We start from the raw sequence: 12,455 nt of genomic DNA on the forward strand, positions 1-12,455 counted from the left end.
TAAAATTTTATGTGACAAGTTTATTTTTATGCGAAAGTGGAATGGGTTTGGCCACTTTCCAAAAAAGGTATTTTTTGTGAAAGTCAAAGTCGCTCAGTCATGTCCAATTCTTTGTGACCCCATGGACTATAGCTTGCCAGGCTCCTCTGTCCATAGAGTTCTCCAGGTCAGAATACTGAAGTGGGTAGCCATTCCCTTCTCCAGGGGATCTTCCCAACCCAGGGATCGAACCCAGGTTTCCCACGTTACAGGCGGATTCTTTACCGTTATCATTTTTTTTTAAGTTGAAAATATCTTGAACATGCTCTTAGAAAGATTAGAGAAGAAGTCTTGAGTTTTTTTTTTTTTTTTTACAACTTCTCAACCTTTCTCAGCTTGAGTTCTGTGGCTAGTTGGAGTTTTATCACCTTGCACTTATCTTTGTTCATGTCTGGACACTGCCAAAATTTAATAACAGTGGCATGATTATGGTTTGTCCTCCATTCCCACATCACCTCCATCCTACTCACCCACAGAAAGGATGAAAAATACCATGAAATCTCGTGTTGTTAATCAACTCAGCTTTCTATAAAACAATTGGGAAGTACCTAATTATATGCCCAGATAGGTGGAAAGTGTGTTGAGCTGAGAGTGAGATGATCTAGTTTCTAAGTCTTGGAACAGCTCTTATCAAAGTATATGACTTCCTCACTTCTTTCCCATCTTTTGTACTGTTGCCATTGGTTAAACCAAAGAGTCTTGATAAAATAATAACTCACAATAAACACTTTAGTAAGCTAAGTATTTATTTAAAAGAAGCTGTACTTCTTTGGAAGTACATTTCCCTTTTAGTTTAAAAGAACCTTCACATTTTAAAAGCTTTCATGTAGGAAGAGCCAGTCGTACATTAATTTCCTCACATTCATCATTTTCTATATGAATAAACTTCCTGTTTCTCTGTGTGTAGCAAAGCTGTTGGGATGCCTTCCCCTGTTTCTCCAAAGCTGTCACCAGGCAATTCAGGAAATTATTCTTCTGGAGCCAGTAGTGCTTCAGCAAGTGGTTCTTCAGTGACCATTCCACAGAGGATTCACCACATGGCAGCCAGCTATGTTCAGGTTACATCCAACTTCCTCTATGCCACTGAAATTTGGGACCAAGCTGAACAGCTTTCCAAAGAGCAAAAAGGTAAGGAGGTCTCTGGAGAGACTCTGAAGGATGGACTTGTTAAAAAGAGATTTTGTGGAATAGTTAAATTAAGTGTCTTTTGTACATTTAGTTTATTATCTAGTCTAGAGTTAATGACAGTCAGTTTGCTGATCTCCATGGCTTATCAATCATGTAAATGTACTAAGTTTTGTCAAAAAAATACCTTGCACTATAGTGGTGACACAGACTAAACAAAAAATAGTTTTGGTCTAAGACAAATATGGCTTTGTTCAGCCACATTTAATTGCAGCTTATACTATAAAAGTAATAAAATGTATAATCTGTCCTGGGACGGTTAAGGTAAATTTGGCTATGGGCAAAGGATTATATCCAGACATCTTACACATATGAGATATTTAATATATAAGAAAACATGTTCATACTGGATTTTTAAAGATATATTGGAAGAAACTTAGGTGATAAAAGAGACTATAAAATGAATAGCCTTCTGTCTAGCATTCTTTAATGTTAGGTCATTGCACCTCGTTATCTCCCAAACTAAGAACACTACGAATTAGGAAGTATTAAAGATCTTTGAAAAAGTACGGGATAAACACTTTAGTAGATGTTTTTGAGCAGATATGTGTATGTAGCATCTGTTCAGGCAACTCCTTTGTAGAAAACTTTAAGTAGCCAATCAAGCAAGTATACTTTAGTCACAGAGTATATTTAAATATAATGCTTATAGCATCAGATGAAAATGAAAAATTCTGATCCCTAAAGAGGGGTAATGGTGGGAGGAAGGTTGTGTTTTTAAAAACCTGATTTGTTTCTAAAATTTTAAATATTGTCAATACAACTCAGGAAAGGTTACAAGATGCAATTTTTAAGTTATCCCTGCATTACATTCTTCTCCCTGATGCCAGTTTTCTAGCATCATTTTTCCTTTAATCTCTCCATTCCTCCCTCCCTTTCCTTCTTCCTTCCCCCACTGTTGTTTACATTCTTACTTGCCTGCCTGCCTGCCTACATATTTTATGCTAATTTTCAAACACTGACTAAAGGGAAGAGAACCCATGTACCTTTTACTCAACTTCAGTTTCAGCAATATAACATTTTGCTAATCTTGTTTTCTTTTCCCCCCACCATCCCTCCTCATCACTCCCCATCATATTTTTCTTTACCCTGGTATATTTTAAAGCTAACTCCTTTATGTCTTCTAAGACATAATCTCCCCGTAGATTTCCTATTGTTTGAAATATGCCTTTTTTCTTTAAACAATTGGGTTTATTTCAAACAGGATCGAAACATTCATTGATCAATTTCTTAAGTATCTTCCATTCTTCTATTTCTTTGGCGGGAGGGGCATGCCATTGATATCAAGGAGAAACTGTACCATAGAATGCGTCAAATTCTGGATTTTGCTGATTACTTCCTCATGGTATTGTTTAGCTTGCTCTTCTGTCCCCCTCATTTATACTGATAGTTATATCTTGACACTTGATTAGAGTCAAGTTCATTATTTTAGGTAAGAACTTTTCATAGGTGGAATTGAAGAAAGTAGGGAAAACTACTAGACCATTCAGGTATGACCTAAATCAAATTCCTTATAATTATACAGTGGAAGTGAGAAATAGATTTAAGGGACTAGATCTGATAGATAGAGTGCCTGATGAACTATGGATGGTGGGGTGGTTCGTAACAATGTACAGGAGACAGGTATCAAGACCATCCCCCTGGAAAAGAAATGCAAAAAAGCAAATTGGCTGTCTGGGGAGGCCTTACAAATAGCTGTGAAAAGAAGAGAAGTGAAAAGCAAAGGAGAAAAGGAAAGATATAAGCATCTGAATGCAGAGTTCCAAAGAATAGCAAGGAGAGATAAGAAAGCCTTCCTCAGCGACCAATGCAAAGACATAGAGGAAAACAACAGAATGGGAAAGACTAGAGATCTCTTCAAGAAAATTAGAGATACCAAGGGAACATTTCATGCAAAGATGGGCTCGATAAAGGACAGAAGTGGTATGGACCTAACAGAAGCCGAAGATATTAAGAAGAGGTGGCAAGAATACACAGAAGAACTGTACAAAAAAGATCTTCACGACCCAGATAATCACGATGGTCTGATCACTCACCTAGAGCCAGACATCCTGGAATCTGAAGAAAGTGGGCCTTAGAAAGCATCACTACGAACAAAGCTAGTGGAGGTGATGGAATTCCAGTTGAGCTATTTCAAATCCTGGAAGATGATGCTGTGAAAGTGCTGCACTCAATATGCTAGCAAATTTGGAAAACTCAGCAGTGGCCACAGGACTGGACAAGGTCAGTTTTCATTCCAATCCCAAAGAAAGGAAATGCCAGAGAATGCTCAAACTACCACACAGTTACACTCATCTCACACGCTAGTAAAGTAATGCTCAAAATTCTCCAAGCCAGGCTTTAGCAATACATGAACCGTGAACTTCCAGATGTTCAAGCTGGTTTTAGAAAAGGCAGAGGAACCAGAAATCAAATTGCCAACATCTGCTGGATCACGGAAAAAGCAAGAGAGTTCCAGAAAAACCTCTATTTCTGCTTTATTGACTATGCCAAAGCCTTTGACTGTGTGGATCACAATAAACTATGGAAAATTCTCAAAGAGATGGGAATACCAGACCACCTGAGCTGCCTCTTGAGAAACCAGTTAGAACTGGACATGGAACAACAGACTGGTTCCAAATAGAAAAAGGAGTACATCAAGGCTATATATTGTCAACCTGCTTATTTAACTTATATGCAGAGTACATCATGAGAAACACTGGGCTGGAAGAGGCACAAGCTGGAATCAAGATTGCCAGGAGAAATATCAATAACCTCAGATATGCAGATGACACCACCCTTATGACAGAAAGTGAAGAGGAACTAAAGAGCCTCTTGATGAAAGTGAAAGTGGAGAGTGAAAAAGTTGGCTTAAAGCTCAACATTCAGAAAATGAAGACCATGGCATCCGGTCCCATCACTTCATGGGAAATAGATGGGGAAACAGTGGAAACAGTGTCAGACTTTATTCTTCTGGGCTGCAAAATCACTGCAGATGGTGATGGCAGCCATGAAATTAAAAGACGCTTACTCCTTGGAAGGAAAGTTATGACCAACCTAGATAGCATATTCAAAAGCAGAGACATTACTTTGCCAACAAAGGTCCATCTAGTCAAGGCTATGGTTTCTCCAGTGGTCATGTATGGATGTGAAAGTTGGACTGTGAAGAAGGCTGAGCGCCGAAGAATTGATGCTTTTGAACTGTGGTGTTGGAGAAGACTCTTTCGAGAGTCCCTTGGACTGCAAGGGGGTCCAACCAGTCCATTCTAAAGGAGATCAGTCCTGGGTGTTCTTTGGAAGGAATGATGCTAAAGCTGAAACTCCAGTACTTTGGCCACCTCATGCGAAGAGCTGACTCATTGGAAAAGACTCTGATGCTGGGAGGGATTGGTGGCAGGAGGAGAAGGGGACGACAGAGGATGAAATGGCTGGATGGCATCACCGACTCAATGGACACGAGTTTGGGTGAATTCCAGGAGTTGGTGATGGACAGGAAAGCCTGGCGTGCTGCAATTCATGGGGTCACAAAGAGTCGGACACAACTGAGCAACTGAACTGAATTGAACTGAACTCTATATTTCCTATTAAATCATACTATAAGTTGCTGCTGCTAAGTCGCTTCAGTTGTTTCTGACTGTGCGACCCCATAGACGGCAGCCCACCAGGCTCCACCATCCCTGGGATTCTCCAGGCAAGAACACTGGAGTGGGTTGCCATTTCCTTCTCCAGTGCATGAAAGTGAAAAGTGAAAGTGAAGTCACTGAGTCATGTCCAACTCTCAGCGACCCCATGGACTGTAACCTACCAGGCTCCTCCGTCCATGGGATTTTCCAGGCAAGAGTACTGGAGTGGAGTGCCATTGCCTTCTCCGATACTATGAGTTATATAATGGTTATTCCTATTTTAGTCTTAGTAGTATTTGACCATTCATCTGGTGTTTGCCTGATTCAGTTTGATGTAAACTTTAAAATGTTAAACTATTTAACTAAGGCTTTTAGCATCCATTAATGATTATCACCTACATGTGTTACTCCATTAGAAAATAGAAAATTCATCAGGAATTTATTAGCTGGAGTTCTAGAAAGGAAATCTTTTTCTCCTCAACTGTTTGATTACTTCTTATCTTATATATGTATACTAAGGTCTTTATTATCATTGTACATATAAAAACTGTCCTCACTGAGTCCTACATCCCTCTGTTTTCTCCCAGAATGGTGTTGGGATCAAATGTTAGGATACTGTCATTCTTTCCTCCTCTCTACCCGCTGCCTTACATACACATCTGTCTGATTTTGTTCACATAGAAAGAATCATGTCATTTCTATCTCTTACGTTTTTAAACTACTGTTTAAAACATGAGATTCAGTTCATTAAAGTTGCATGACATGATGACAGCAGAAAGATTGGACACAGGCTACTGTAAGTATCTAACTTCACAGGGGCTCTTATGGGGGAAACTTGCAGATAACAACATCCTGCATTTTCATACCACTTGCTTCTTATACAAAAACTGTTCACAGAGAATGTTTTGAGTAATAGTATAGTGTCAATACCTTGTATAATTAGGTCTCCATTTTAATCATGTTTGCTTTGTAGTAGCAATTTCCATCGGTGACATTTTGTTTATATGTATAACTCTTAATTCCTGACCATATAGTCTTTATAAAATGTTTTGTGACTTAAGGAAAATATAACTTGATTGACTATGGGATGATTTGTTCTAAAGCATGAACAGTTACCATTTTAGTGCAGGAGGAAATGTTTTTTACTATAATTTATATGAATAGTTTTTTACAGTCTAGACTAAAAACTTTAAAGCACTGATTGAAAAGAGTGTGCATCATTTAATGAGTGTTTTTGGTTTTCTAGAATTCTTTGCTGAACTGGATAAAGTAATGGGCCCTCTCATCTTTAATGCAAGCATCATGACAGACCTAGTTCGTTACACCCGGCAGGGACTGCACTGGCTTCGCCAGGATGCCAAGTTGATATCCTGAACTGAACACAATCTCATTGCCTCTGATTTTCTCCACAACACTGTGTCATGTCACGAAGGAAAACTGCCATAACACACCACCTAGTTGACACTAAGAATGAGGAATGGTTTTCTCTTCCCTGGTTCCTGCATTTTTTTTTAATAACCCAAAGTCATGTCATTTGACCCTTCAATATTCCCAATAAGAAAATTATTTAAATACTTTTAAATCTGCAGCATGTTGATAGTTGGTTTCAATGATCTATAATAAGATTGAAATTTCAGTTGCAGTTCATTACTAATTTGTTGAAATTCTATTTATTTTAATTTTTTTAAGTTCCCAGATTGGGGCTAGTTTAAAACTTAGTTATTTCTGCCTATAAATTTACTCTGTTGAATATTTTATGTAAATGTAATGTAGACTTTATTTATATACTTTGGGAGCTTTGTTACCTAAAAGTAATGTCTTTTTGTGGTAACTCTTCTAAGAGTAAGAGTTGGTTTATCTAGAATATGGACATGTTCTTTCTACACCTACTACCTGATATTACTTCAGATCTTAAGTACAATTTTATTATTGCAGAATTTATACTTAGTACAATATTAAGGATATTCTTCTACACATGGAAAATCACTTAGATATGAGAAGATGGCAGTCTACGTGAATGTAAAGTGAAATGTTTCTGATTTGGTATGCATTATTTCAAGAACTGTGAACATGTGTTAATAACACTATAGCAATCACAAGGTGACTGTAACTTGCATTTAATGCATTACAAAAGAGGGCAGGCAAACTTTCTAGGAGAAGCATATCGTGTGAAGGGTTTCATAAAAGGACAATCTTGAACCTTATGGATTTTATTAAACCATATGTTTGGTTGTTGTTGTTACTACTAATAATTTGACACTTAACTGAAACAGAATAAGTTACTGTTGAACAAAGGATGATCCAACTCCTGAGGATTGCTGCCTATATCTCTTTCATTGATGATGTTTGTAGGGTAAAATCTCTCTTCAGAATTTTAATTAAAAAATTATTTTCCCACACTAGACTGTGATGCTCCAGTAGGAGCATGCAGTGACTGATGTAAAATGGCCTGGAGCTTTGGTGTGTGTGCTTTTTGCTATACAACTTAGGGTTCTAATGCCTGATATAGAGATGATGAATTTCACCTTTTAAACCTATCTTATGTTTACTACCTTTGTATTTTGAAAGCCTTCATCAATGATGTATGTTTCTGATGGGATCAGAAAATTCGCACTAGAAAAGTACCTAACTTGTTTCAATGTGAGCTCTCTTGGGAAGGGGAGGGGAGCAGGAGTAGAGCTTAATAAGCCAGCTCTGTTAAGAGTTGTATATCAAAGTACCTTTCCCTTATAAGGTGCAGATAGGAGTTAAAGGTGAGAAATATACCTTCTGTCTTTTGTTTTAGTGCCCCTATCATGTCTGGTGTGCCTTAAATCTTACCTTTAAATGAAGACTCTATGGATTGTTTACAGATGAAGTTTTACACTAGGAGCAGATCACCCATATGGTTGGTCTTCTGTAGTAATAATGTTAAATTCTCTTTCCTTTTCAGTTGTCCTTTAGGCTCACATAAAGATTAATTCTTTCAGAAAAGCTAATGCTTTGGTACATGACTTAGTCTAACCTATTGGGTAATGCTGCTTCAAAAAATAGTTTGTCCTCCCAATTCCAAAAATGAATCCATTCAATCAGAAAAAAGGATTGCCCTGTTATTTATAGATGATCGCTAAGGTTTGAAATGAGAAAGAAGGGATAGAAAATCTCTAAGCCCAGTGGTGTAGTGGCCCCTCTGTGTCTGAATCTACACTTATGAAGCTAGTTAACTTTTCTTGTCCTGTGGCCTCATCTCGAGCTTCTTAATGGTTTTGTACCTCAAGTTGGGTTTTTTTGCATATCACTGAAGATTCAGATCCTCAATTGATGTTGAATTTAACAGTTTTCCCTTGGAGAAAATTGCCTCTGATATCTTGCTAATTTTATCTTAGTGTGTTTTAGAAACAGTTTTCCTTAAGAAGACAGCTTCTCTATGATCCATGGTGGTTATTCAGTAAGAAATTTGCCACAGTTAATCAAAGTAAATGTTTGCCCTGTTCTTCTCTAATTTCTCTGACTCTGATTCCTTAATTTTCTTTGATATCTTGGAAATGGAAAAAGTAACCTTAAAGCTTTTAGGCTTTCAGCAACAGCAGCCAGTGGGGCACTTCTGAGTTCCAGTGTGTTCTAGTCTCTTGTGAGTCCTGAAAGATAGCAGGAACATTTCACACTGATAATTTGTTAAAGCAGAATTTCCTGCATGTTTTATGGTGCTGTGCTAAAATATTCTGTCTCTAAAACTGTGTTAATTCTTGGGAAATAAGTTTTTCAAGCTTTTAATTGTGGAGGATTTTTCCCACTAGGTGGTAATGGGCGATGGATCAAACTCCTTTTCTAAACAGTTGAATTTTCAGTGTAAAAGTCTGTGGAAACACCCCTCCCTCTCCTCTGTGTCCATCTCCTCAGAAGTTCTGTCTGTCTGCATCTGTTTCAGCACATACTTTGGACTCCTTTACAGACGACCATTCCTCCTTCCTCAATAGGTGTCTTCAGTGTTCTCTAAATACTTAAAACTGATTTTGACAAGTAGCTAAAACTTACTTAGCCTAAGACTTGTATTTAATATAGTTAATTATAAAAATAGCAACTATTTTAAAAATTGTTCTGTGTTCTGCTCTTAAGACCACACTTGTATGCCAGGAGGCAGCAGCCACACCACTGGCAACCAGCGAACAGATTACAGTGGAGGAAGTTGTCACATGGTATATAATATTGCCCAGCCTAGGCTGGGCTGTGGGGAACACTCCCCTCCAGGTGATTCAAGTTTCCACAGTCCAGCCTAGGCCCAGCCTGACCGGGAAGCATTTAGCCCATTTCTTGCCTCAGTGCCACCTTTTTCTGGGCAAGTAGTTAACTGATTTTATAAGCAATGAATACTTCAGATAAATCCACAACTGTAGTTGCTGCAGAGTAGAGAAGGTTGACCATCACTAGTTTAATTCTCCAATGTAAAAGCTGTCTAGAGTAATGTGTGCACATGCCCACACATGCCTGTGCTCTGAGGGGCTCTTGCACTGATGGATGCACAGATGTCTGGGTTGCACTTTGAACAACACACTTGTGGCTTTATTGGGTTTGCTGTTGTTTGTTGTTTTTTAATCGTTGTTTGTTTCTTTTCATTAAAGAAAGGTCTAATCAGCTAGATCAGACAGCATCATTTTTGTATTTAATGACAATGACTTTGAGAAATTACCTTATTGAATAAGCTTGTGTTGTGAAGCAAGAGCCTGCAAAACACACCTGTTGTAAATGAACGTTCTGGCTCTGGAGGCCAGCAGCACTCTGTGGAGTTTCAGAGCAGTCTGTAGTTGCTCCAGTCAGTGATGCCTAGTTGTGTAGAGGAGAGGTACGCTGTGCACTCTTCTAAGTGTGAGGGTATGCAACTTTGGATTTTAAAATTATATACACATACACACTTTATATATATGTATGTATGTATGAAAACATGAAATTAGTTTGTCAGAAATGTGTGTGTTTAGTATTTTAGCTTAGTGCAACTATTTCCACATTATTTATTGATCTAAGACACTTTCTTGTTGACACCTTGAATATTAATGTTCAAGGGTGCAATGTGTATTCCTTTTAGATTGTTAAAGCTTAATTACTATGATTTGTAGTAAATTAACTTTTAAAATATATTTGAGCCCTTCCGTAGTATTATAGGGCTCATACAGGGTGGGAAGGATTTTAATTTTCCAGTTGCTAATTGAACAAAAGGGCCTCATTATGTATTTTGAATTATAGAAGTTTGCCTCTGGATCCCAGGAACATCTACTGGGAAGGATGTTTTAGGCAGATTGTGAAGATTGTTTTTTAATCCTAAGTAGATTGCAAAGCAAAACATTTCAAATCCATCTAGATTCCTATAACTCATTCCCTAATTATGTGGAACACAGATTTCATTTCAATTTCATGTATCTATGTGTTGGAGAGGCAGAATTTTTTCCAATAATAATATTGCACATCTAAGGTTGCTATTCAGTAATATAAATAGAAGAGATAAGTATTGAATGACTTAGAATATATAGTGACAAGAGGCCAAATTGTTCATGTTTGTGAGCATTTCTTTCACATATTCACTAATAGAGAAATTCATTTTAGACCCCTAGACCCTATAACTAAGCCAACAAGTGATAGGAAGTAAGTTATTAATAGTTGGTAAAGCAAATGCAGATTCTGTTCACTCAAACCATATGGTTAATTAAAAAGAACTTACAGTCTCCCAAAAAGCGAATGGAAAGAATATCTTCTTTTTTTCTTTTTGATGGCATTTGGTCACAGAATAAGGCATTAGAGTTAAGTCTAAACCAATCTTTAAGCAACGGAAAATAGCAACCCAAGTAATCGTCATATAATGAAGTTGACTTTGGGGAATGTCAGCCTTTGACCTCTCCTTGCCCACCATTCCTCAGCTAAGCATAAATTCCCATTCTTAAAAAGAAACAGCCAAAAGGTGCTCTAATTTAGAGCATGGGGGAAAAGCTCCCACCCAGAAATTCTAGAAATACTCTGTTTTGACCTCTTACATGGGGTTTCTTTACAGCTTTTTACCACTGGAATTTTCTACCTGCTATGTTCCTGTCTGGAAAAAATCTATTTGGAAATGCTGGCTTTCAGATCAATGCCATAATTATCCATACTGTTGAGTTTATTGTTGCTGTTCAAGAAGTGTCCCCATTTTACAACTTCATGCACACACCTGGCAGATCATTGACATGAGCATTCAACAGTACTGGGGTCGAGGTGGGGTGGGAATGGGCAGGGCTCACCAACAGAGCTGGCGCAGGTGGCAGTGTCTAAAAAGGCATCACCTTTGAGGACCAGATGTGGGGTTGGTAAGCACAGTTATGAAAATTTCTATCCAGCCTCCGTTTTGAATGGTTTTAAGAAATTTTGTATATGGAGGACATAAATACTTATATATTTATTGAAAATCCTTTTTTTTTTTTTTTTTTAATTAAAATTATTTGGTGAATAATGGTTTGATATTTGGGGAGGGTTTTGGAGGGGAGGTAATGCCACTGATAAAAGCCTTGTTGATTCTGCAGAAAGGTACTGTTAGTGTCTGATAGGATGCCTTTGTTTTATACATGATCCAAATCTTTGTTTTACATTTCTTTTATCCAAAATATTTAGGCATCTGACATTTTCAACCAAAATTTCAATTATATACTGTGATTTTTATTTGTTGCAATACATTAAAATTTCAGAGGTACTTTGGGGCTCAAAAGCTAGGATTTCTAAGTCAGTATGTGCATTTCACGTAATAAAGCTGTTAATGGTGAGCAAAGTATTATATACTAACTAGATTTTTCCACATCTGTATAGTATATTATATGTATTTTGTGGTATTGAGATTATAGAAAGTTTAGAGTGTCAAACATGCGTTTAATGTGTATTTTTAAACAAATTTATGGCAATTAAAATATTTGGAGACAAGGGTATCACATTTCAATTTGTAAAGATCTTTTTAACTCTACTGTGTCATTAAGATGCTTTGTATAATGCCAAACCATAGCTGGAGAAACTAAGTTTAATAAATATCAAATAGATTTTCTGTATTAAAGTTTATAAACACTGTGCTGTCTATACTTTTTCAACTTTTACTTTGCCCTTTCTGTGTACTTTCTGTTTTGTATATTAGGGTTCTGTGCTAATCTTCTTCTTTTAAAGTCTGGTCCCACCAGTCCAGGTCTTAATTTCTGATTACAGCAATTCTGTGGAGAAGGAAATGGCAACCCACTCCAGTACTCTTGCCTGGAGAATCCCATGGACAAAGGAGCGTGGTGGGCTACAGTCCATGGGGTCACAAAGAGTCAGACACGGCTGAGCAACTAACACACACAATGATGTAAAAACAGACCACAATAAACTCACAGGACAGCAAAAAAAAAAAAAAAAATCTGAACTGGCTGGCCATGGGTCCCTCTGCATAGATCATAATTCTCCCTGCTCCAAGAGAAATCTCATACACATCCTTCTTGTTATTCTTGGTGGCTTGGGCTTTGTTTCATTTAACTAGGTTTTTCTTCTGGTTCTCTCTGTTCATAGACAAACCAATATTGCCTGTCTTTGCACCTCACTGATATGTTCTTTACATGCAATGAAGGGTTAAGATCCAGGGCCATGGTTTATGAACTTGCTGAGGTTAATCAC

At 37.5% G+C, this 12,455-nt stretch overlaps 1 protein-coding gene across 3 annotated transcripts in view; it reads left to right on the top strand.

Annotated features, from left to right (window-relative positions):
• Window positions 1-11,886, top strand: part of AFF4 (AF4/FMR2 family member 4) — an 85,058-nt gene extending 73,172 nt beyond the window's left edge. For all 3 annotated transcript variants that reach the window (XM_027546511.1, XM_027546510.1, XM_027546512.1), the window contains 2 exons: window positions 947-1,167; window positions 6,073-11,886. In XM_027546511.1, the coding sequence (XP_027402312.1) occupies window positions 947-1,167; window positions 6,073-6,200 (349 nt within the window). In that variant the 3' untranslated portion in view covers window positions 6,201-11,886. The remainder of the gene's footprint in view (window positions 1-946; window positions 1,168-6,072) is intronic.
• Window positions 11,887-12,455: the final 569 nt, after the last annotated feature.

The sequence above is a fragment of the Bos indicus x Bos taurus genome, chromosome 7 (assembly GCF_003369695.1).
Source record: "Bos indicus x Bos taurus breed Angus x Brahman F1 hybrid chromosome 7, Bos_hybrid_MaternalHap_v2.0, whole genome shotgun sequence".
Lineage (NCBI taxonomy): Eukaryota > Metazoa > Chordata > Mammalia > Artiodactyla > Bovidae > Bos > Bos indicus x Bos taurus.